The 25,957-nt window shown below is 43.9% G+C and overlaps 1 protein-coding gene across 4 annotated transcripts in view; it reads left to right on the forward strand.

The window, feature by feature from the left end:
- Positions 1–25,957, forward strand: part of LOC146834561 (vitellogenin-1-like) — a 977,187-nt gene that overhangs the window by 330,283 nt on the left and 620,947 nt on the right. For all 4 annotated transcript variants that reach the window (XM_085601961.1, XM_085601964.1, XM_085601963.1 and 1 more), the window contains 2 exons: positions 14,416–14,540; positions 14,631–14,738. In XM_085601961.1, coding sequence (XP_085458087.1) covers positions 14,416–14,540; positions 14,631–14,738 — 233 coding nt within the window. The remainder of the gene's footprint in view (positions 1–14,415; positions 14,541–14,630; positions 14,739–25,957) is intronic.

Consider the following 25,957-nt stretch of genomic DNA (forward strand, 5'->3'; position numbering starts at 1 on the left):
CCACAACGCCCGACAAGGATTTTCGTTCTACTGCTATGACCGTCACTAACTCCCTGCCTGTTCTTTGCATTACAGCGACGACCATCTGTGATGCTCTCCCTGCTCCTCATTCTGCTGTTTGGAATTTTGTTGTTTTAGTGTCAAATAATTTATTAATTTCTACTCTATTTTTCTAAATAGGTGTGGGAGTTTTTGCGTTTTGTGTTTTCAATGTAGTAATGTTTGTGTGCTGCATAACTACTTTACACATTGCCACTAAGTTAAGCCTGTCTGCTATTGTGCCAAGCTACAAAAGGGTTAAGTACATGTTATTTAGTGACTTTTGTGGTTCACCAGACAAGGATTGTGGCTGTTGCTTCAGAAAAGCTCACACCCCCTTTAACCAAAAACCCAATTTCTCTCATTAGCCTTAAAATGGAAAACATATTTATTTTCCAAAAATCCCCAACACCATGAAAAATGAAATCATTCCGATAGAGATCCATAAACGCAATCCAAAGGATCTCAAAACCATGAAAACTAGAAAAAGTGCTTTAAAAAAATGCTGCTGGAAACCTGAGAAAAAAAATGAAATAAAAGAAAGAATATTGGTTTCTTAGAAATCAAAATAGACTTCCTATAAAAAAAAAGAAAAATGATGCACATAAAAACACGTTCATATAGAAAAACCCAATAAGTAAAACAGAAAACCCACTCATAAAAAATGTACAAAAAACAAATACATATGCATAACACTTAATCATCAAAAAGTAAAAAACATAACACAATATATCATAACATAACAATACATTATTAAAACACTGTCTGAAAACCTAAACTAAGACACTAGTGAAAAAAGCTAAAATTACTACAAATAAATGTACGAAATACCCAGAAACAACACTATAACTAACCTCTAGAACTGCCCCCACATGCTCCCTACCTTCGAAACCTTACACTCAAAAAAAAGAAAACCCTTTAAAAGAGACTTGCCTGTTCCAACAAACAGCATGCACCTTCCAGTGACCTGGAAAAAAGACAAAAATGTCAAAAACATTGTGAAGTACAAATTAAATATTAGTATAAAATTAATACAAATATTTAATGCTTACTTAAAAATCTTATGTAAAAATGATGTTAAGCATATATATACATAAAGCAACTCAATTAAATAAGAACTAATATTAAACAATAGAAAAAAGGCCTGAAAAATGTACACCATATAACTCTTTAAAAAGTATCGTTCAGTTAATATTCAAAATGCAAGAAAAATTGTTTGTTATCAATGTATAAATGTTTTTGTAACTATAACTATATATGTTGAAAATATATATATATATTACATAAAATGAAAGAATAAAGAAAAAATGAAAATGGCTTTATTCTTTGAAAATATGGAAATAATAATGTTAATATTACAAATATACATCCAACATCTATTTTAATTATCTTTCTAAACATCAACAATACTAATTAAATGACATAAGCTACTTCTACCACATAGAAATACAATTTAACAAAGGAATTTTACATTAAAATGTTACTATTGAATATTCCCACTCCAACGTAAACTATTTTGGGGAAGGTGTTGGACACTAACGGGGTGATATTTACTTTTCCCACTCCAATGTATACTATTTTGGGGAAGGTGTTAGACTCTAACGGGGTGATATTTAATTTTCCCACTCCAATGTATACTATTTTGGGGAAGGTGTTAGACTCTAACGGGGTGATATTTACTTTTCCCACTCCATTGTAAACCATTTTGGGGAAGGTATTTGACACTAAAGGGGCAAAATTTACTATTCCAACTCCAAAGTAAATAATTTTGGGATGGTGTTGGGCAATAAAAGGCTATATTTACTAATCCAACTCCAATGTAAACCGTTTTGGGGAAGGGGTTGGAGACTAAAGGGGCAACGTTTACTAGTCCCACTCCATTTTAAACCATTTTGGAAAAGGTGTTGGTTACTAAAGGGCAACATGTCCTATTCCCACTCTAATCTAAACCATTTTCAGGAAGGTGATGGACACAAAAGGAGTAACATTTACTGTTCCAACGCCAATAAATCATTGTGGGAAGGGGTTGGACACTTAAGTAGTTACATTTGTCATTCCCACTCCAGTCTAAACCAATTTGGAGAAGGCGTTGGACACTAAAGGGGTGACATGTACTACTCTCACTCCAATCTAACCCAGGTTGGGGAACATTTTGGATATTAACTCCAAACTAAACCATTGTTAGACACTAACTCCAAACTAAACCTTTTTGGGGAAGGTGTTGGACACTAAAGAAGATATTTACTATTCCACTCCAATCTAAACAATTTTGGAGAAGGTGTTGGACACTAAAGGAGCAACATTTACTACTCCCACTCCATTTTACACCATTTTGGGAAATGTGTTGGACACTAAAGGACAACATTTACAATTCTCACTCTAATCTGAACCATTTTGAGGAAGGAATTGGACACCAAAAGGGCAACATTCATTATTCCAATTTCAATCCAAACCATTTAGGTGAAGGTGTTGAACACTAAAGGGGCGACTTGTTATTCCCTCTACAATATAAACCCTTTTTGGGAAGGTGTTGGAAACATAGGGCCCGATTCACAGAACTAACTTAAGACAAAATCCTAAACTTACTACCATTTTCGTATTCACAGAAGGCACTTACTCATTTTGGTATTCACAGAAGACACTTACTCATTTCGGTATTCACAGAAGTTAGGAGTCCTAAGTTTAGGACTCCTAAATGCCTTCTGTGAATACCGAAAGTCTTAAAATTAGGATTTTTCTCAGTTTAGGAGTCCTAAAGTTAGGACTCCTAACTTTACTACTACTAAACTGAGAAAAATCCTAATTTTAAGGCTTTCGGTATTCACAGAAGGCATTTAGGAGTCCTAAACTTAGGAGTCCTAACTTTACTACTACTAAATTGAGTAAAATCCTAATTTTAAGGCTTTCGGTATTCACAGAAGGCATTTAGGAGTCCTAAACTTAGGAGTCCTAACTATACTACTACTAAACTGAGAAAAATCCTAATTTTAAGACTTTCGGTATTCACAGAAGGCATTTAGGAGTCCTAAAGTTAGGACTCCTAACTTCTGTGAATACCGAAATGAGTAAGTGCCTTCTGTGAATACCGAAATGAGTAAGTGCCTTCTGTGAATACCAAAATGGTAGTAAGTTTAGGATTTTGTCTTAAGTTAGTTCTGTGAATCGGGCCCTAAATGAGTGACATGTACTATCCCCACTCCAATGTAAAATGTTTTAGGGAAGGCGTTGGACGCAAGCAGTTTTATATACACAATCAATACTCCATACTCACACATAATTTTTAACATATAAAATAAAAACAATAGTATGTAGAAGACACAATAATTCAAACCGATATATTTAAAATTAAACATTAATATATAAAATAATATATTCATCATTATTTATAAAATATATTTTTATTGTCATTTATTATTATTCCTACATTTTGAAACATAAATAAATGTATATTTCAGATTTAAAAATCATTACATATATTACCTATATTTCTAATTATATAATAAATATAAATTATATTGCATTTAAATTAAGAAATTCATAATACATATCCCCAACACAAATATAAAAAAAATCAATATTAACAGTGTTTTTTGTAAAAAATAAAGTAATATAAAGCTATAACATATATATACAAATACATCTCTATTAATACATCATAGATAATACATATTTATTCTATATTCATAATTTAATTATACATAATTTTGAATGTTTTATAAATAAATGTAGAAAATGTAAAAACAAAGTACAACAGCTAATTAAAAATACCTTATTAATGTTCAACATTAAAAAATTTGAAATATTCTAAAATGTCCAAACAAAAGGTACTATTTTCAAATGTTTGATTAATAGGCAATACAACTACTTTTACAAAAATATTACATTATTACATTTACATGTAATAAATGTTAATTTTCTCCAAGATTTCCCTAATAAAAAATATGTTATCAATACATTAAAAAATAAATATGAAATATTATTTATACAACATAATAATTTAACAAAATGCATTTATTGAATTTTCAATATTAGGTTGCATATCATTACATTTACATTTAAATTGAAATATTCACTTTGAAAAAATCTTCCCACACTTATCCCCTAAAGAGCCAACATCCTGCTCCTAAAATATATAGGCGCATTTGCAGAGTGGTGGAGAGAGGAGCGTGGCCTCTGACCACCTCTCAGCAATCCCACTGTGTGGGGCTTGCTGAAAGTAGCAGAAAGTTAATTGGCCCCCAAGGCCCATCAAAAGCCAAGGGGACTTCATCCCCTACTAGCAGTGCCCAACGAGGCACGTTTGCAGAGTGGTGAAGAAAGGGGATGTGGCCACCAAAAACCTCTCAGCAAACCCACGGTGTGGGGCTTGCTAGAGGTAACAGGAGGGGTAATTGCCCCCAAGGACCCTCAATGGGCAAGGGGACTTCATCCCCCTACTGGTAGTGCGTCATGAGGTGCGTTTGCAGAGTGGTGGAGAAAGGGGGTGTGGCCTGCTATCAGATCTCATCAATCCTGCGTATGGGACTAACTGGAGGTAATAGGAGGAGTAGCTGGCCCCCAAGGACGTCCTTGGGGGCTAACTACCCCTCCTTTTACCTCCAGTAAGTCCGACACAGCCAGATTGCTGAGAAGTTGTCAGATTCCACACCCCCATTCCCCACCACTCTGTAAACGTGCCTCCCGGTGCACTAAAGTCAAAGTCAAAGGAACTTATCGTGTGCACAAATCGCCAAAAAGGTCTCATGGCACTTGTGAAGACTACTAGTTGGGGGATCAAGTCCCCTTGACTCCAGAGGGACCTTGGGGGCCAAGAAGTCCTCCTGGTACCTCCTGTAAGTCCTATGCAGTGGAATCCCTAAGAGCGGGTCTGAGGCTCATCCCCCTTTCTTCACGACTCTGCAAACGTGACTGCCAGTAAAAAAAACTTAGAAATTCACTAACAAAAACAAACGTTACAGGGACATTACAGTTAGGTATTAGCATTTTAAAAAACACTTAGAAATTCACTGCGCATTAGCCACCAGGCTCCATGACACCGGCATCCGAGAAATAGACTGCATACAATCCTTTCTCTCAGGCAGAACAAAGATAATAAGACTCCTACCCTTCCTCTAGGAACCGACAGAGATCAGATGTGGAGAACCCCAAGGATCCTCCCTCTACCCCCCACTCTTCAACATCTACATAGTCCCCCTCGCAACCATCGTCAGAATCCACAAACTCAACATCATCTCCTATGCCGGTGACACCCAGCTCATCCTCTCCCTCACCAAAGAACCCAACATCACCAGGCGCAACTTCCAAGAAGGGATGACAGTCATCGCAACCTGGATGAGCAACACCTGCCTGAATTTCAACGTCACCTGCCTGAAGCTCAATGCGGAGAAAACAAAAGTCCCCATCCTCGTCTCCAATGCCCTCCACATGGGACAACACCTAGTGCCCCCCTGTCCAAGGAAACCCACCCACCCCAACAGACCATGCACTCAACCTTGGAATCATACTCAACTTTCTGCTCAACATGAATTGCCAGATCAACGCCGTATCCAACGCATGCTTCAACACCCTACGCATACTTTGCAAGACGTTCAAGTGGATCCCCCCAACTTCAGTAAAACCATCACCCACGCACTCATCACCAGCAGACTGGACAACGGAAATGCTCTCTGCACCAAAATCAACAAAAAACTCCGCCGCAAACTCCAGACCATCCATTACACCTCAGCCAGACTTATCCTCGACATCCCACAACATGACCACTTCATCCAACACCTCCGTGACCTCCACTGGCTCCCCGGCAAAAGAATAACCTTCAAACTGCTCACACACACCTACAAAGCCCTCCACAACACCAGACCCCAGTACCTCAACAACAGAATCTCCTTCCATGCCCCCAAGAGAAACCTCTGCTCAGCTGACCTTGACTTAGCCAGCGTCCCTCGTTTCTACAGGCCCAGAGCAGGGGGAAGATCCCTCTCCTACCTCGCAGCCAAGACATGGAAGAAACTCTCCCTTTACCTCTGATGAAGCCCGACACTGCACCAATTTAGAAAGGACCTCAGGTCCTGGCTCTTCGAATGACCTAACAGAGCTGCTCATACTCCCACTCCTTCAGCGCCTTGAGACACCCACGGGTGAGTAGTGCACTCTACAAAACCATGATTGATTAATTGATTGACTGAAAAAAGCAAAGGCTACAGGGACGTTCTAGTTAGGGTCAGATTTTACTCATGCAAAACCAGAGAAATTCAGCCGTTATAGTTACCTGAGTTAACTATAACTTGCGCACCTGCAATGCACTGCTTATGAACTCACATCTTACATCAGTTTTAAAAAAAAGTAAGCTCTGTCAGGGAAGCCGCAAGGGTCCCATAGTACTGAATATATATTCTATAGTACCTAGTCAAACCAAGGAATGGCCTGACCTGTGTCTGGGTTGTTGGAGCTGCTCAGTACACAATAGTTAGTCTTTTGGGTTTTGGAGGTTATACATGACCTCCACTTTCAAGGTGGCCCAGGTACATGACTGAACTCTGCCCTATATGGCATTGCTGGCCTTAATAGTCAGGCCTGTCTGTTGCAGGGTCTGAAACACTCCCTTCAGGTGGTCCAGGTAATCCTCCCAGGTGAAATTGTACACAGCTATATCATCCAGATAAGCTGCACTGAACAGTTCCAGCCCGGTCAATATCCTGTTCACCAATCTTTAGAAGGTGGCAGGTGCATTCTTTAAGCCAAAGGGCATTACTTTGAACTGGTAATGTTCCTCTGGTGTGAAGAATGCTGACTCTCCTTTGCTCCTTGACTGAAGGCAATCTGCCAGTAGCCTGGGGTCAAATCAAATGTGGTCACGTACTCTGCAGCCCCTAAACTATCAATGAGCTCATGAGTTCTAGGTATAGGGTGATCATCAGCCTTAGTGACTTTATTGATTCCTCTGTAGTCCACACAGATTCTTAACTCCTTCTATTCCCCTTGGGGATTAGGTTTGTGTACCAGCAACGCTGGGCTAGCCCATGGACAGTCGGAAGGCTCAATTACCCCCAATTCCAGCATCTGAGCTACTCAGCCTTGAGGCTGATCTCTGACTTGGTCAGACAACCTGTGCAACTTTTCCTTGACAGGTAGGCTGTCACTAGTGTCAATGTCATGTATACAGCATCTGTTGATATTTGGAGTCAAAGACAACAGATCCACAAACAGCTCCAGCACCTGCTTGCAGTCTCTGTGCTGTTGGTCTATCAGTTTGGGAGAGAGTACTACTCCCTTTACTAACCCATCTTTCACATTGTGGGAGACGAGGTTAGGTCATGGCTCAGTCTCCTCCTCTTCTCTTTTAACAGTGACCATCAACAAGGTAATGTCTGTCCTGTCTTGCTGGGGTTTCAACCTATTGACATGCCTGGCCCAGTGAGGGTTCCTGAGGGTGTTAAGGTCTACCAAGTCGGTAACCTCACCCTTCTTCTCTAGGATTGTATGGGGCCCAATCCACTTGTCCTTGAAGACCATGGGATCTACAGACTCCAACACCCACATCAATTGTCCTGGAGTGTCCTCAGGCATAGTAGCCTTTTGGTCATACCAGAGCTTCATGAGCTCTTGGCTGGCCTCCAGTTTCCTACTTGCTTTGTTCATATACTCTGCCACGCGTAATCCCAGGCCTATTACATAGTCCAGCACATTGTCCTTGGCTTTCTTGAGAGTCTTTTCCCCAGACCCTCTCACCAGATGCAATGGGCCCCTTATGGGGTGCCCAAACAGTAACTCAAAAGGGGTCAACCCAACCCATTTCTGTGGGACCTCCCTGTATGCATACAGTAGGTATGGGAGGAGAATATCCAATCTCCTCCTGAGTTTGTCAGACCAACCCATGATCATGTCTTCCAGGGACTTATTGAACCTTTCTATCAGACCGTTAGTCGGGGGATGATAAGGGATGGTGAACTTGTAGGTAACACCACCTTTATCCCACATCACTTTCAGATATGCAGACATAAAATTCGTTCCTCTATCTGAAACCACCTCTTTTGGGGAAACCCACTCTGGTGAACAAACAAAGCAGGGCCCTGGCCACTGAAGGAGCAGAGACTGTTCTGAAAGGGTGCGGCCTCTGAGTACCTTGTGGCATGGTCCACTATCACTGGGATGTATCTGCTCCATGAAGGTCTGGGTGAGCCTAGGGGCCCAACAATGTCCACGCCCAGCCTCTCAAAGGAAGTCCCAACCACTGGTACCAGCTCCTTGCAATTCTGCCAAGTATGACACATCTTGCATGAGTGCAATGTCTCCCTTCCAGGTCAGATCCTTCCCCTCAGGGCTAGATTCCTCTTGCAACTCTGGAGTTCTTTGGACAGTCTCACCAGACCCAGTGCCCCTTTTCTTGTCATTGGATGTTTGGCCTATTGTTTCAGTGTCCATGTGTCTGGCATTTCCCTTCTGTGCAGTCTGCCATCTAGTCACAGAACATACACACGCAGGGAGATACATCATGAACCATTCTCTCCACTCCTGACCAGTCAAACGCTTCAAGATTATTTTCAAGTAGACACTCTGCTGTGAGTGCAGGAGACAGAACTATCTTCTTAAGGCCTGTCACACCTCCCCATTCCAAACTCGTAATGGGATGAAGTTTGTTTCTACTGTGTGCATAGGTTACATGGTCAAACACACCGTGTATGATCAGCTCTGGAGAAACTAGTTCCTCTGTGACCATGGTCACAGAGGAACTTCCACTTCTGTCCCATTGATTTTAGGCTTCTGCCTATACCTCCCTATACTGGGAGGCAAGGCTGCCAGGGCTGCAATATCCACCCCACCTAGGGACACAGAGGTTGCCTCTGTGAACCTTTTCCCATCTATGGAACAACTTCCTCCGCCACATCTAAGCTGAAAAACCTGTGGACTGCTCACCAGTGGGGGGCTTCTTTGTGCAGACAGAATATGTCCTTTCCTGGCTGACTACAGTCAAAACACCTCCCTTTCTTTGAGGCATCAAAGAACATTTTGTCCTTCACAAAGTCCCAAGATTTTCCTTGATACACCCTCCCCTTGAAGTTGGAGTGACTCACGGCCCCCCTCCTTGTGCCGGTTTTTGCGGGTCTTGTGAGGACTCTTTTGGTTGTTTATCTTCTTTCCCCTGGGATTTCCCCTGAGGGGGACCTGTCCTCCTTTCTTCTAATCAGCCACTGGTGTTAATTAGAAACTTGAGTGCTCACCCACATATCAGCTGTCTTCCCCAGTTCCTTGGGACTAGACAGCTTAGACTCCACTAAGTACTGCCATAACTTCTCTTGTATACAATGAGTCAGGATGTTCTCTTCGAGAAATTAATTGTACAGCCCCTCATAAGCATTCACTTGGTTACCTTGAATCCAGCCATCTAGTGCTTTCACTTGGAGTGTCCACAAAGTCCACCCAGGACTATCTATTCACCTTCTGGTAGACCCTGAACGTAACTCTGTACTGGTCTGGGGTGAGACCTATGTGCCTATTTACAAGGAAATGGCATTTTACAGCACACATAGAAAAAGCAAAAACGAGGAGAAATAAAAGTATTTCATCTAGTTGCAGCATTCTAACGCCTACTATTACATGGCATTAGTTTTGGGCATTGCCTCAGATTTACGCATCCTTCAAAATCTGGGGCAGCGCCAAAATGCAATGGGTGTTTCCGCGGAGAGCCCACAGCAACACCAATTGCATGCCCCTTTCATGCAAAGTGATTCATGTAAAGAGGCGCATTTACAAGGTTAGCACCTCTTCGTAAATATTGGGAAGGGCATGGCGGCAACCGAACTTTGCTAAAAGTGACGTTCTGATGGTGCAATCCCCTTGAAAATATACCCCATTGTGTTAATTGATGTATCCTTTAGCAATAGTGAGGGGGGGGGTATGTTTGACAATGTTCAGCATTCTGAACTTTTTGTCTTGCTATAGTTGCCTGAAGTAAGAAGGGCATGCCCATATGTGGGTCCCATGCTCACTATGCCACTGGATTCAAGCTAACTTGGCTGATGAGGGGTTGTACCCTGAAACTGGTCCCAGGATGCTTGTTTCAAGTCCAGGGAGGACTTTGCTTGGCAGGTTGGTCTGGATTGTTCCCATGAGGAGCAGGGTCAAGCCTGATTTGCATATGGCTGTGTCCAACCTGGGGTGCCATGGTGAGCTAATAAATGATGGATTTAAACCAGATCTATGACTAGAGATGAATGTTTGACAATGTTCAGCATTCCGTCCATCATCTTTTTGTGTTGCTTTAACAATAGTCTCCCTATACACGCAGGGCCTTAATTCCCCAACAAAGCATAGAGCCTTTATTCAATGGCTCAAACACAAAAAGGCAGATGTGACCCTTCTCTAAGAAAATCGCCTGCGGTCCAAAGATATGTCAAGAATATTCTCATGTAGTTTTCTAGTCCAAATCCATGCTACCTTCATTACCAAAACAAGAGGGTCACCATCATTCATCATAAGAGGCAGGAACTTGTTGTGGAGGCCAGGCAGGTTGACAAGGAGGGACGATTTGTGGGACTGAGAGAAAATTGACCAGATTCCATTGACCCTGGTTTCAGTGTACATTCCCAATCACGATAACTAAAAATTATTTTCCATCTTCTTCCTTAAAATAGGCTACTTTTAATTTGGCTCCCTTAGAGTTACAGGTGACTTTAACATGATACTCCACTCTCACAATGACCATTTGCAGATTCTGCAAAACATGACTCTACCTCTACCATACCCTTCCCAAGGCATTCAAGATCTATTTCGTCTGGACACCTCCACAGGAATTACTCATTAAAATTTAGATTAGACTATTTCTAATCTTTAAAGACTTTCTGCTTAGGAATTTAGACATCTTCATAGATGCTAAAACCATGTTCGAGCACGCACTCATATAGCTACATGTCAGTTCACTCCTATCCACCATGTTACAAATTCAGACTTGGTTGGTGTTCAAGGTGATTTTGAGGGACACCACTTTGAGGGAATGTATCAGAGAAGTAACAGGGCATTACTTCATCAACAATGACAAGGTTGAGGTAAACTATTCCATGGTATGAAAAGTGTCAAAGGCCCGTATTATGGTTAAACTAATATCTTATACCACCAAACAAAAAGGAGATGCTTTGGAGCAGCAGCTAACCGTAGCCAAATACTGAGGCTGTTTCCTCCAGGTCGTCTTTTGGCTTTTTTGACATCAAGACTTTGAATGCATATGAGCCATTCTGGGATATGGTCACTGCTCCTTTAGATTGCAAGTTATACTTTCAGTTTCATGTGGGCACCTTACCATTGAGATCTTTTACTGAAAGGTGGTCTACTGGGCCCACAGACGTTTGTCCAGCTTGCAAAGCCTGTGTGGAAATTGTTGCCCATGTTTTCTTTCTTTGCTTAATCAATGCTCGCCCATGCTGCTTCTGACTTGCCCCTACCTGCAGATGCCTCGGCGTGCGTAATTGCCTTATGGCCCTGCAAATTTTTAGATCAGACCGCAGTCTTTCAGTTGTTGTCTCAGTGGCTAAATTTCTGGGTGCATGTTTCTGGTCCAGGGAGGATCTGGCGTGGCAGTTCGGGCTGGACTGTTCCCATGAGGAAAAGGGTCAAGACTGATTTGCATATGGCCTTGTCCAAACTGGGGTGGCATAGTGAGCAAAAGAACAATGGATTAAACCCAGATCTGTGACTGGGGGTGAGTGGTTGAAAAGTTTCAGCACTCCATCCATTATCTTGTTGTGTTTGCAATATTTGCCCTAAGTGGCTAAGGGTATGCCCAGACATGGGTCACTTGCTCGCTGTGCCACTGGATTCAAGCTGGCCTGGCTGATATGGAGTAATACCCTGCAACCAGTCCCAGAAGGCTTGTTTCTGGTCCAGGGAGGATCTGGCCTGGCAGTACAGGCTGGATTGTTCATTTGAGGAACAGGGTCAAGAGTTATTTGCATATGGCAGGATCCAAACTGGGGTGACATAGTGAGCAAAAGGAAGATGGATTAAACCCAGATCTGTGACTGGGAGTGAGTGGTTGAAAAGTGTCAGCACTCTATCCATCATCTTGCATACAAACTTAAACAAGCCTAGACTCAAATTCATATCAAATAGTATTAGATGATCAGGGGAATAAACATCTTAAGATAGTTACAACCCTGATGTTCACAATAGCAGAACGTGGACTAGATTTTTCCTTGCAGCCACATACATTCAAGCAGTTCAATTGCATCCAGAATTGCACTGGAACTACAACACAGAGAACAAATCATGAATGGAGCTTGATCTAGAGTTTTTTTTTTAAATCTCCCTTCTCCACCTTCCCTGGTTCTTTTCAAAATCCACACCTGCATCATACACCCTCTTGAGAGCAGCCTCAAATCTGTTAGACAACTGACCACAAGTAAAGAGGAAAAAAGGGGCAATATCTTATCCATCCACCAGTGGTTTACAATACTGATTTCCCGATAGGCTTTAGTGACCCTCATTTTTACAATTGGATCGCAATAATCCCCTCCTTCTGGGAGATCTATTTGAAGATGGTAATCTTCTGTCCTGAGCAAACCTGAGAGAGAAATTCCGTTTGAACAGAGGCGATGAGTATCATCTACTACAGTTATTACTTTGTGTTAGTAATTGAATTGTAGAGAAAACGCAATCAGGGAAAAACACAAATAGAAACCCTCTTTGCCAATAGACTTTGACAGAAGAGTATAACAAGGTTCTATTAATGCTTCCAAGAACTAAACACCAAAGCTAAACAGAAACATGTAGCAAAATGGGCAAGTCATGTAGAGAAAGATATTCCTGAAGAGAGAAGGCGATCAATTTGGAAGAGGCAGAGGGAGCCTCTATTTGCATACAATACAGGAGCAAAACTCACAATCTTATGAATAGATGGTATCTCATACCTTCCAGGTTAAAAGCAATGTTTGTATGCTCAGATGTCTGCTAGAAAGGCAGTGGGTGGGGGGAACACTAATTCACACACAGTGTGGTCTTGCACACATATCCAAACATTCTGGAGACAAATTCTGTCACATATCAAGAAAATAATGGGCATTGCATTGCCTCACAAGCCTCTATAGTTGTTATTGGGCAATACGGGGGAAGTGTGTTTCCCTTATCTACCCCACTTGGGAAACTTACCTCCCACTTGCTACTGGCAGCATGTTTATGTATATCACACATGTGAAAGCAGCTGATAGTCCCTCAAATTGAAATGTGGCGGGGGAAGGTACGGTCAATTTATCCAATGGAAAAGCTTTTGACTGTTGTGCATGATAGAATCTTCAAGTTTGATATGATGTGGGCCCTATTTGAAACTATTATGAAGATGGTCAAAATGCTATGAGGCTGTCCATTGATTTTGTCAACAACTGTATGTCACTTTGGACAATGCTAGATCTTGCCAGGTAGAGATGCTGATACAGCCCTAGACATGTAGCTTTAGTTAAGTACGACCTACTGTGGTCCCAAATCATTCTGTAGTACTTCACATATGGGGGTTGAATTTGAGAGATGGGGCCAATGAAACACAGCTGAATGCACTTTTGGCTGAAAGAAAACTGTTGGGTCCAGTGGCAGCAGCCTTTTAAACAGGGGCGGTGAGGCGGGGGAGAAATGAAAAAAATAAAAAATAAACGTACCTCCTTCTTCCCCGCCCCACATCTCTCCTCTGTCTTCTTTGCTGCACCAGAAGCACCCAGGCTCCCGGACTCTCCCAGGCAATCACATTGCTGCATGAGCAGCCTCGTGATTGGTCTGAGTGGCCTGTTTGACTGCTCAGGCAGGACCTGGTAGGCTGGGCATGTTCTTCACTGGGCTGTGAAACACATCCCAGTGGAAAACATGCCAAGTACGCATGACTGTTTTACCAGCCCCAAAGGGCTGACCAAGCCGTCATGCGCACTTAGGGAGGGAGTGCAAAGCACCACTGCTCCCTCTATCGGCAGGCACCCCAGCCCTGCCTCACTTGACCTAGCTAGAGTCGTAAAGCAAAGTAAAACGATAATAACTTCTTGTTATCATCATTCTATTTATATTTTCCACTGCTCAAGAGCAGTGTGGCAATGCTTCTCTGCCATAGCGGAGGAGCTGCCACTGGTTGGGTTCTTCTAAATGTTTATAATGCAACATTACATTGAAAAATGTAAATGTATTATCTGTGCTTTCTATAAAAGCCAAAACATGATGATAAAAAGATATGAGAGCACAATTTAAACAAGGCCTTAAATGTAACAATGAGTTTGCTCACTTGCACTCAATGTAGCTAACTTGAATGTCATATATTCATAGATCAGAGACAGAAGAAGAAAAAGAACATTTGTTAATGCATAATGCTATCGGCTTTATCTGTCTCTGTGTATTGTTCCTTTTTTTTTTTTACAGATGCCATCATGAGGGGTTTTGCTACAAATTTATTTGCCATAAACAAAGCAGCCACCACTCTTCCAACAGCTTTTATTGCCAACATCAAGGCTTACCTCTTGGGAGCAACTACGGACCTATTTGAGGTTTGAGGTTTAATTCAACTTTTTTGAGATTATCATGCTTTCAAGCAGACAGAAACTAATTGGTTTTTGCTTCAAATATATATTTAACAGGTTGGACTTCGAGCTGAAGGGCTTCAAGAAGTTATAATGAAAAGACACTTAGACAACTGGAGCAGCAGAGCACAAGGTGGTACTGAAATTAGACATATTTTGAAAAAGGTAAGCTATTGAAATTACATTCTCCTAGTGGCAGAACCTGGGTGGAAATGAGAGCTTGCACTATAAATGTAAGCTCTTCGTCAGTTCCAGTAAATCCTATATGTGCACCATCAGTCATATCACAATGCATGTGTTTGTGTCACATTCCTATAGATAAGAAAATAGAACTGTTTTATTTACATCCCAAATGGTTTCAAAACAAACATGAGCTCATGCTTACTTGCATTTCATGCTTCACTTCTTGTGTTTGATCATAGACTAAAGTGGCTAACGCAAATTTGTGTTCTTCTTTAATTAAAAACATCAAAAGAAAACATATTAGAAAATAATGGTCTGCATTATTTGCACCTATAATACCAGGAATGTTATAAGGGGGAAAACGTCAGCTGTAGAAAAGTTCCATCTAAATTAAAATACCAAAACAGATGTAGAGAAAGAAAGAGAACGAGACAAGGGAGTAAGGGAGAGAGAGCATGTGTGTGTGTGTGTGTATATATATCTATTATCTACTGGCGGTCGCCAGTAGATAGTTATAGTTAGGACCTAGTTTCCATAGGAAAAGTGTTTTTTCTTTTCCCAATAACTTTAGCGCCGGATGACGAATCTTCGCGAAATTTTCAAAACTCGTGGGGCGCTCCGGTCAGGTCCTGTTTTGAAAGTTTCGGGGTGATTCAGCAAGCGGGGGCCAAAAAAAAAAGGAGGGTCCCAAAACGTGTTTTCTTCATGTTATTTTCCATAGGAAACTTTAGACACGGCTACACCTCAAACTGCTGAACGGAATTACATAAAATTTGGCAGAAAGGTAGCCCTTGGTTCAGAAAGAGACCTTTTGTTAAATGGTGTAAATCCGCTCACTAGTTCCTGAGAAATTTTTAAAAAAGAGATTAAAAAATCAATTTCCCATAGGAAACTTAAGACACGGCTACAGCTCGAACTGCTGAACGGAATTACACCAAATTTGGCAAAAAGGTAGCCATTGGTTCAGAAACAGACCTTTTTTTTTATATGGTGTAAATCCGTTCAGTAGTTGCTGAGAACATCAAAAAATAAAAGTTTTGATATCTAGAGGCACGGTGGATCCGCGGACCCTCCCGACCACGAGCTTTATTCTAATTGACTGTCAACACTCCAAACCAGGAAGTGTTGGCAGCCATCTTGTGACTCGGTAGAACCGAGTCACAAGAATAAAGAAAAACAAACACGAAAAACAAGAAAAGGGGGCAGGGTAGAAACACCCTGACCCCTAGGCCTGCTCAGGGGGTCCCACAAGGACCACCAGGGCCCAAAAAAGCATTTTTTTTTTTTTTTTTTAAATCGGCGATATTCGCGCACCCTGCGCAAATTTCGGCCGAAAATAAAAAAAACAAAGCGTGCTTCATTATTATTTAGCCCCCGGGTGGGCCAAGTCCTGGGGGCATGATATATTGTAATTGCAGGGGCCCAGGGAGGCCCCCACAGCCCCGGGGACCGCCACACCCCGGGGCTTGTTTTTTTAATGTGTGGGGGGCCTCCAAGGCCCCCAAGACCCGGAGACAGCCACCCCCCAGGGTTTAAAATATTTGCGGAGGGCACATGGCCCCCCTCAGCCCCGGGGACCGCCACCCCCCAGGGCTTGCTTTTTTTTTAAAAAAAGAAGCTGTGTGGGGGGCTCAAGCCCCCCACATGCCCCGGTGACCACCACCTCCCCGGGGCTGTGCACATGTTTGGTGGGGGGGCTGCACGGCCCCCCTCCTGGAGCCCTTGATGGCCCTGGGGACCGCCACCCCCAGGCCGGCTCCGGCAGCGTCCCGGGGGGCCCACCCCCGGGACACTGCTGTTTGCAATGACAGGCCCCTCCCAGCAACACTCTGTAAACGCACCCTGTGGCGCATTTTAAATTGGGGAATTAATTCCCCTTCAATACTGGGGGTCCCTGGGAGCCAGCTAGCCCACCAGGTACCTCCAGTAAGTGCCACAGGGCTGCGTTGCAGAGAGGTGTTCCAGGCCACGCCCCTTTTTACTCCTCTCTGCAACGCAGCTCTGTGGCGCTTACTGGAGGTACCTGGTGGGCTAGTTGGACCCCAGGGACCCTCAGGAGTTAAGGGGACTTTATCCCCCAAATTACAACGCGCCAGGGGGCGCGTTTGCAGAGTGGTGGAGAAAGGAGGCATGGCCTTTGTCTACCTCTCACCAATCCCACTGCGTGGGGCTTACTGGAGGTAAAAGGTTGGCTAGTTGGCCCCTAAAGGCCCTTCAGCAGTGAAGGGGACTTCAATCCCCATCCAAGAGCGTGCCAGGGAGCGCGTTTGTAGAGTGGTGGGCAAAGTGGGCGTGGCCCGGTACGAGTACTTACCAATGCTGCTGTGTGGGACTGACTGGAGGTAATAGTTTGGGAAGTTGGCCCCCAAGGATGTCCTTGGGGGCCAACTACCCCTCTTGTTACCTCCAGTAAGTCCCACACAGTGGGATTGCTAAGACGTCTTCAGAGGCCATGGCCCCCTTTCTCTACCACTCTGCAAACGTGCCTCATGGCAGACTACGGGATGGGGGATGAAGTCCAATTTAGTCCTGAGGGAGTTTGGGGACCAAAAATCCCTCCTGGTACCTCCTGTAAGTCCTACACCGCGGAATTCCTGAGCATTGGTTGGACACCCAGCGCCCTTTCTCCACCACTCTTCAAACGTGACTACTAGTTAAAGTAGCATATTTCTGCACCTCTGACTTAGAGGTAGGTTTAATCCCCCTGCCCTATTATGTACTATGGCCTTACAGAGGAGGTCATGCTAATCACAGAGGTACCCCTGTGCATAGTGTTCCCTAGTATATGTAGGTGTTTTCACTGTATTCTAAGTGTCTATTAGCATAGCACTGGCTCTAGGCCTGGTTAGTCAGAGTCAGTTACCACCAGTACCCGTCTGAAAAAGTTGTGGACACAGGATGATTTTGTAACAAGGTCTCTTTCTGCTCCTCTGTTGGTTCTTTCTGCATATGTTTTGCTTCTTCCTGCACTTTTCTTCCTCTTTGTGAACTTCTGTTGCATCTTTCTGCATTTCTTTTGCTTCTTTCTGTGCATTTTTTATTCTTTCTTCACATGTCCTCCCTCTGCAGTCATAGTTAGAAACTAGCATTTAAAAAACCTTAGAAATTCACTTACAAAACCATAGGTTTCAGGCACGTTATAGTTAGAAATTAGCATTTAAAAAACCTTTGAAATTCACTGAAAAAACCATAGGTTTCAGGCATGTTATAGTTAAAAATTAGCATTTAAAAAACATTTGAAATTCACTGAATAAATCATAGGTTTCAGGCATGTTATAGTTAGAAATTAGCATTTAAAAAACCTTAGAAATTCACTGAAAAAACCATAGGTTTCAGGGGAGTTATAGTTAGTTGGACATTTCACTCGTACAAAACCAGTGAAATTCCCCCGTTATAGTTAGTTCAGCTAACTATAACTTGCGCCCCCACAATGCACTGCTGATGATGTTGTAGTAATCTAATAGTAATCCCAAGGGCCACACTTACCAGTGGCCCGCAATACTAAGTCAATAATAAGCAGTTGGCAACGTAGAAGGTTCAAGCGTTTATTGGCCACAACAGAACTCTACATAGAGGAGCCTCATCGATCCTCACCCATCAGGTGCGCCGAGGAAGACTGTCGGCCCCTTGGCAGGGTCACACTTATATACATAACAGATTCAACATACAAAGCCTTACAAATGGAAAAACACCAGTTAGCCCTGGGGCTCCTAAATGAGCTCATACCATATCTAGTTTCAGCTGCACACATAAGGTTACTATCTTCTACAGAGAAGGTCGGCGGGGTGACTCCCTTTCGTCTCGGGCACAGAGGAATTTCGCTTGATACTCCTTACAGCAGATGTGGCCTTGGGCCTCAGTCGTAAATACAATTCACCCTGTCTCTAGGCTGGTATGAGCTAAATCATACAGATGGTGTTCAGGGAGAACCACGTGATCTGAGGCACGACTGGTCATAATCCAAGATGACCGTACTATGGCTTTTCTGCCCTTTCTATCATACAAGACACAGAGAACGAATGGGCCACCTTCTAAAGCAGTTCTCGCTGTTTATGGAGTAGAGATACAGACCAAGATACGTTATGCTAACTTCACATGCTGACTTGAATCCCACAGAACGGCCTTTTAGCATAATGTAGCTATCCATTGAACTACTCTTCGAAAATACCCTCGTCTATCTGCATTATGTCATGTATCTCTTTCTGCACTAGTTGAGCGTTTTCCTTATCAGAGTTTGCTTTAGGAGTAGGTAAAGCAAGACGAACTTCGGTGGCACAGTATGAGCAACAGGCGGGCCCACATTGAATGCAAACACAACAAGTAAAAAGGAAACCCCCTATTCCTAGGAGGACCATGAATATTTTCCAACCCCAAGTGGTAAGGAGACCCCAGAACCACCCCCAAATAGACCAGGTACCTGTCTGCGTGTGAATCTCAGATGCTAATCGATGCAACTTCTGAATAGCCAGATGAACCGAACGGGCGGAGTCAGGTATATATACACAGCAGGAGCTGCCGATCACTCTACATGCTCCTCCGAGATCAGCTAGGATAACGTCTAAAACAAGGCGGTTTTGGAGGGTCACAAGTCTGGTCGCTTGAAGCTCAACTGTTATATTAGTCAATATCCCAGCGGTGGTATTCACCACTACCTCTACTACCCTGGACAATCTTCTAATTTCTTTACTGGTTAAAATGGGTCCCCATATAGGCGGGACTCCTTTTATAATATCGACAAAATGTTGGGCAGGGGTATCAGTCTGATCTGTAGCATCTCTATCAGTGTTTCCTGAGTCTAAACTCCGTCGATTCAGCGAGTGGGATCTATGATAGTCGGAAGGTGCTATATAAACGGGAGGGTATAGGAAGGATAAGTAACATTTACCTGACCACCCTCTGGGGAGCCAGGTGTAAGCGTTTCCTCCGCACACAAAATACACATTCGGAGGAGTAAGTATAGGTGGGCTGCTAAAGGTTTGTAATCTATAGGTATAGTTACATTTACTAAATCCAACAAACAGATGGCCAGTACCATGTATGCAAAAGGAGGACGAGCTATTCAATACGGGGACCGGAATGATCCTATCATTCGACACATTTCGTTCCTGGAAATATCTGAAATACTCAGTAAAATTGAAGGACACAAAATCTGACACTTCATCCCTCAACCAGGTGTCATTTTCATGTTCCGTATACACATTCATACAAGTGGTAGGATCCAGAGTACCGTCTGTACCTTCGGCATTTGGAGTGAATCCCTGGTGTCTTTCTATGTAGGCCAGAATCAAATCATAATCCTTCTCTTAAAATCGGTGCCCATCAACAGCATAATGTTCATACATCAACCAGGCTTCACAACTGCCTAAATATGACAGTGGCATTGAAATGAACAGATCGTGTTTGTGCATTACTGAGGGAAGAAGGCCACATGCCCAGCAATTCGTGGCATTCGTTGAACTATGGGTCTGATGTAACATTTCAATAAAAGCCTTATTCACATAGGTCTGGAGATGCCTCTCTTTATGTGGGGCAAAAGTCTGAAAACGGTGCTCCTCGGGAGCGGGGGTGGTAGCTATCAGGGTGTGCACAGGATGGCGGAATTCTAGTTAGATGAACATTCCCAAACATAACATTAATGAAACAACTATTATGACAATAAAAACAATCTTGGCACGCAAACTCCAAGTAGAAAACATTGGCAAATGTGGATACAACGGGCGGTGTACTATGGGACGTTCCTCTTCGGGGACAAAACGAGCAAAAGGGTACATTCTCACTAAAAGTCCAGGTGTAATCTCGGGAAAGGGGAAATCTACAAGCAGTCCAACCTGCCGGAGGGTGCTTCTTTCCTGTGTCCGTTATAGAGCCTCACAGGCAGACCCCTATTGTTCCATGTAACACAAAAAGGAAGGAGGACACAAAAACTTCTCGCGTCGGAGTTGCACTTGACACAACTCTTGCTGAAAAGAAACTCTACCTGGGCCCCCACCAACAGATCAATGTCTCTATCTTCTTTCTGAACAGAGCGTTATCAAAAAGTTCCAAGCTCTCAACGAGTTCAGTCCAGTGTTTTTACTTTTCCCAGGGTTTTTACTCAGACCTTCATTCTCATTCTCTAGGCTGAGTCTGGGATCCTTGCTTTCTGTCGGGGCCGCAGGTTGTAACGAACATGACCCGGTATTTCGGGATTAATGAACAGAACAGGCACAGTGGGGTCAGGTAAAGGATTGGGTGTGTGACTTTCCTTGTCACGTATTGCATTCCCAGGTGTCAGATTACCTGTTGCAGATGTCGCCGAACTCACGACACCCTCCACTCGCCCATCCGTTTCTCCTTGGGATTCTGGGGAAGGTGACTTTTCGGTGGGTTTATCACTTTCGTGCCTTAATGCTTCGCTCTGCTGATCATCCGGCAAAGGAAGGGGAATCCTTTTCAGATGCGATATATGAATCCAATGCCGTTTCCCTTCAACTTTCACAGCCGTTCTCGTAGCCAAAAGCACTTGAAAAGGCTTGGTCCAGCAGGGGTACAGACTCGATTTCCGTTGGTAGTTCCGAACCAAGAGCCACTGTCCAGGCTCCAGGCTGTGTCCAGGACCCTCCGGCAGAGGCTGCAGCACTGCTGATATCTGTTGATGAATGGAACGAAGATCTTTAGTTAGTGCATAAAGGTAATCCACCAACATAGGGTACTCAATGTCTCTAAGGGATTTTGGTCGTGGCACACCCCACACATTAGCGGGCCTACCAAATATCACCTCATATGGTGATATCCCACTGCGGGAGTAGGGAGTAGTTCTTACAGACAGTAAAGCTAGGGGTAAGAGATCAGGCCATTTTAATCCCGTTGTATCCTGTAGTTTTGCTAATTTCAATTTTAAGATGCCATTATATTTTTCCACCAGCCCTGCTGATTGGGGGGGACGGGCGGCATGGAACTTCTGCTGTATTGACAGGCCCTTGCAAACATGTTCAACAAGGTCAGCATTAAATAAATGTTTCCCATTGTCACTCCAGATTACCCGTGGTAACCCATAGCGGGGAAAGAACTCCTTCACTAGGGCCTTCGCGGTGGCTAGGGCAGTATTTTCCTTGGTGGGGTACGCCTCCACCCACTTGCTGAACGTACAATCCACTACCAAGACGTATTTGAGATTGTTAACCCGCTCAAACTGAATAAAATCCATTTGTAATACCTCGAAAGGTAGGGTGGGGGGCGCGAAGCTACCAGTCAGAACAGGGATACTACCTCCTGGATTATGCTGGAGGCAAATCATGCAATTCTGGACTAGTTGCTTTGCAGTCCTATGGATGTTGGTATTATACCACACAGGATCTAGTATTGCGCAAATACCTTGAATCCCCACGTGTGCGGGACCGTGTGCCATGGACACTACCGCATTCACAAATGCATTCGGCAGCAGCCATCTACATCTTTCTGATACGTCAATCCAGCATCCATTGTCATCTAGCTTCCCTATCTGTTCTTGCCAGTACTTTAGTTCTTCAGCGGTTGCTTTTAATTGCAATTCTCTCACACTGTCTATTGTATTATTGAATGTCTCTGTTTCTACCACCCCTCTATGCAGACTCGTTACAAACATGGAGGTGGTATTGGATAGTTTCTTTAGCGATTCTGTCCGCAAAGGAATTTCCCTTACCTCCATCATCAACTACTGCTTTATGAGCACTACATTTAACAATGGCTATGGCTTGGGGCAAGGTCAGGGTGGCCCACAATCTCAAAATCAACTGACCATTCTGTATTTTCTGACCATGGGATGTAAGGAAACCTCTCTCTCTGCCCACAACCTCCCAAAGCTATGTGCTACGCCAAAAGCATACTGGCTATCGGTGTAGACATTTATCCTTAACCCTTCGCCCAATTCACAAGCCCTTAGTAGTGCGACCAACTCGGCAGCCTGGGCTGATCGATAAGGTACCTTGGCCGTTTCAACTACTGTCTGTAATGTGGTGATCGCATACGCAGCGGTCGTAGTGCCGTTAGGCAACCTAAAACATGAGCCATCAACATACAATTCCCCTTGAGGGTCAGATAAGGGAATGTCTGTCAAATCTATCCGCCCCTTTGTTTCTTCTTCCGTCCGAAATATGCAATCATGTATGTCTTGACTGTGGTCTTCCAGAGGGAGAGGTAGTAACGTGGCAGGGTTCAAGGTGACACATCTCTTGATAGTGATGTGTGGCGCAAACAGGGTCAATTCGTACCCTGTAAGACGCGCACTAGTTAAGTGCTGAGTCTGCGTCCTGTTCAATAATACGTCCACAGCGTGGGGCACTATCACTGTCAGGTCCGTATTCAGGACGAGCCCTTCCGATTGTCGGATCGCCACTGCAACCGCAGCCGTGGCTCTCAGACAACTGGGAAGTGCCCTGGCGACATTATCCAATTCCGCCGAAAAGTACGCACAAGGTCTTTGCTTACCACCAAATCCTTGTGTTAACACTGAAAGTGAGCAACCGTCCACCTCATGCACGTAGAGTACAAAAGGCTTCCGGTAATCAGGGGTGCCAAGCACGGGAGCAGAGCAAAGAGCAGATTTCAAAGAAGCAAAAGCATTCTGACATGCAGCTGTCCAAGGTAAAGGCCCATGAACATCTTTAGTCGTGAGAGGCAAGAAAGGTTTAGTCAATAGGGAATAGTTAGGGATCCATTGGCGGCAGTAAGAAGTTATGCCAAGCAAAGCGCGGACATCATGTTGCGTGCAAGGAACAGGCATGTTAGATATAGTTATGATACGATCAGGGGTCAGCCGTCTTCCCTCCTTCGACAGGAGATGGCCTAGGTAGGTCACCTCCGGTCGACAATATTGAAATTTAGACAACGAGACTTTATTACCATTGATTGCCAAGTGCTGTAACAATGCAATCGTCGCCGCTCGGCAACCGTGCTTGGTATCAGAGGCCACAAGGAGATCATCTACATACTGCACCAGAACGTTACCGGGTGGTAAAGTTAATGTATCCAGTAACGTTTTGAGCACTTGGCTGTAAATACTCGGGCTTTCTGTATAGCCCTGTGGGGCGCGACAAAATCTGCAGCTGCGGCCTCCTAATGAGAAGCCGAAAAGATAACGGCTATCTTGATGAATAGGAATACTAAAGAAAGCATTTTTCAAATCAATGACAGAGAAAAATCTAGCTGTCGGAGGAATCATCGTCAAAATAGTAGTGATGTCAGGTACCACGGGATATTGGGGTACTACAATCTTGTTAATTTCGCGCAGGTCAATCACAAAACGATATGTGTCAGCGTAATCAGGGCTTTGATCTATCGGGGCTCATTTAAGAATAGGAAGAATAGGGCTATTGCACGTGTTGGAAGCTGTCTCCTCCACTACACCGGTGCGGATCAAATCATGAACGATGGACAACAATGCCCGCTCACCCGTGGGAGCAATCTTATACTGCGGGACTCTAGGTAACCGGGCATTTTGTTTCAAGGTGATCGAAATAGGTGGTATGTTCAACAAACCCACATCAGTATCTCCGGTAGCCCAAAGACTCTGTGGAATCTTTGCAAGCTCAGGGGGCAGGGTGTCCGTTTTGGAGAAACATTGCGCTGAAGGAGGAAAGGGTTTCTTAATAGTCAAATAAACACCGTCTGGAGAGCAATAGATGCGGGCATACAGCCTCTTCAGTATATCCATTCCCAAGAGATTCTCACCACATTGTGAAGTCAGAAGGAAGGGTGAATCAATTGAAATCGGTCCCAAAGTAAGAGAAAGAGGTTGGGAGATGGGGCTTACCACCGGAGTTCCAGAGAAACCTACAGACACATTATTCTGGCCAGACAGAGCAGACCCAGGGACAAGGGCATGTGAAACAGAACTATTCATAGCCCCGGTGTCAACTAGAAACTTACCTGATGTATTCATCAAACGGGCATGCACATAAGGGCCGTTTTGATCTATTGGAATTGACACATGTCCCCCACTCTGTCCTCGGCTCTCCTATGCCTCAGAATAGCCTGCCGAGTCGTTGCTTACACATCCTTCATTGTAATATTGCTTCCCCTGTCCATGATCAAAATATGCACCTGCAACAATGGACACTGAGCTCGCCAGTGCCCCTCCTGCTTACAGAATGCACACTGATTTATTCCTAAATCTGTTTGTCCCACACCCTGCCCGGGACCCGCCCCTCGTGGGGCGAAGTTCTGTGTTCCCCGACCCCTCCCTCGGCCTCTTTCAACTTGCTGTAACAGGACCCGAGTCTTCAAATCCTTCGATCTCTTTTCTGTTTTTTCCTTACTCTCGTTCTCCCGATGCTCATAGTATTGAGCCATACTTAAGATAGTCGAAGGGGTAGATGTAGTCCAGGTACTCTCCGCAGCCTGAACTCGGACTGATATCTCGGGTAATAGGTTAGTTACATGCCTATTAACAAACAAGCGTATGCCACCCTCCTTGGACAGATCTTGCCCGCTAAAATCAATGAAAACCCCTTCGAACCTCGTAAAGAAATCGGACACACTCTCATCCTTCTTTTGTTTGCACGCGGTCAATTTATCCCAATCTACTTTCCTGGGAGGAATTAGTGAATGCATGTAAGTGATTATCTTCTCCGGCAAAGTCAATATTTCAGTTCTAGGCTTATCTCCTGGCTTACGATCCCTATCCCAGTCCCTCAATTGCTCCCAGGTTCCCCCAAACTCCGTTACGTGGTCCTGGTCATGCACCTGCCGCCATATGTCCACCGGCACCAATAGAGCGAAAAATAGCTCGATATCAGCCAGTGTCATCACCGCCGAGGAGGCGGCTTCCGTAAGTTCCTTATAGTATGCTGTAGGATTCTTTCTGGGGTCAGGCAACTGGGTTTTTAAGGAAAGTACCTCACTACGTTTCCATGGGGTGTATACCCATTGCTCCTGAAAGCGGGCATCTGCTCTCGGGCGGGTAATCGTCCCATGTGCGTCTATTATCTCAGTTACTTCAGGGTGATAAATGGGGTGGACCTCACGCATTGGGAACTGCTGTACCCCTGCAGGACTAGCAGCTTGCAGGCGCATTCTGTAACTGACCAGAGTTTTCACATTCCCATATACCGCTTCTGGACTTAGCCGAGACTTATGTGCCTGGGTATGAATTTCATACAGTATAGTCGGAGCTCTCTCCCCGTTATAAACTTGCTCCTACAATGAGATAAGGCGTTCGGCCATGTGTGCTAACGCGTGGTGCT

The sequence above is a fragment of the Triturus cristatus genome, chromosome 4_2 (assembly GCF_964204655.1).
Source record: "Triturus cristatus chromosome 4_2, aTriCri1.1, whole genome shotgun sequence".
Lineage (NCBI taxonomy): Eukaryota > Metazoa > Chordata > Amphibia > Caudata > Salamandridae > Triturus > Triturus cristatus.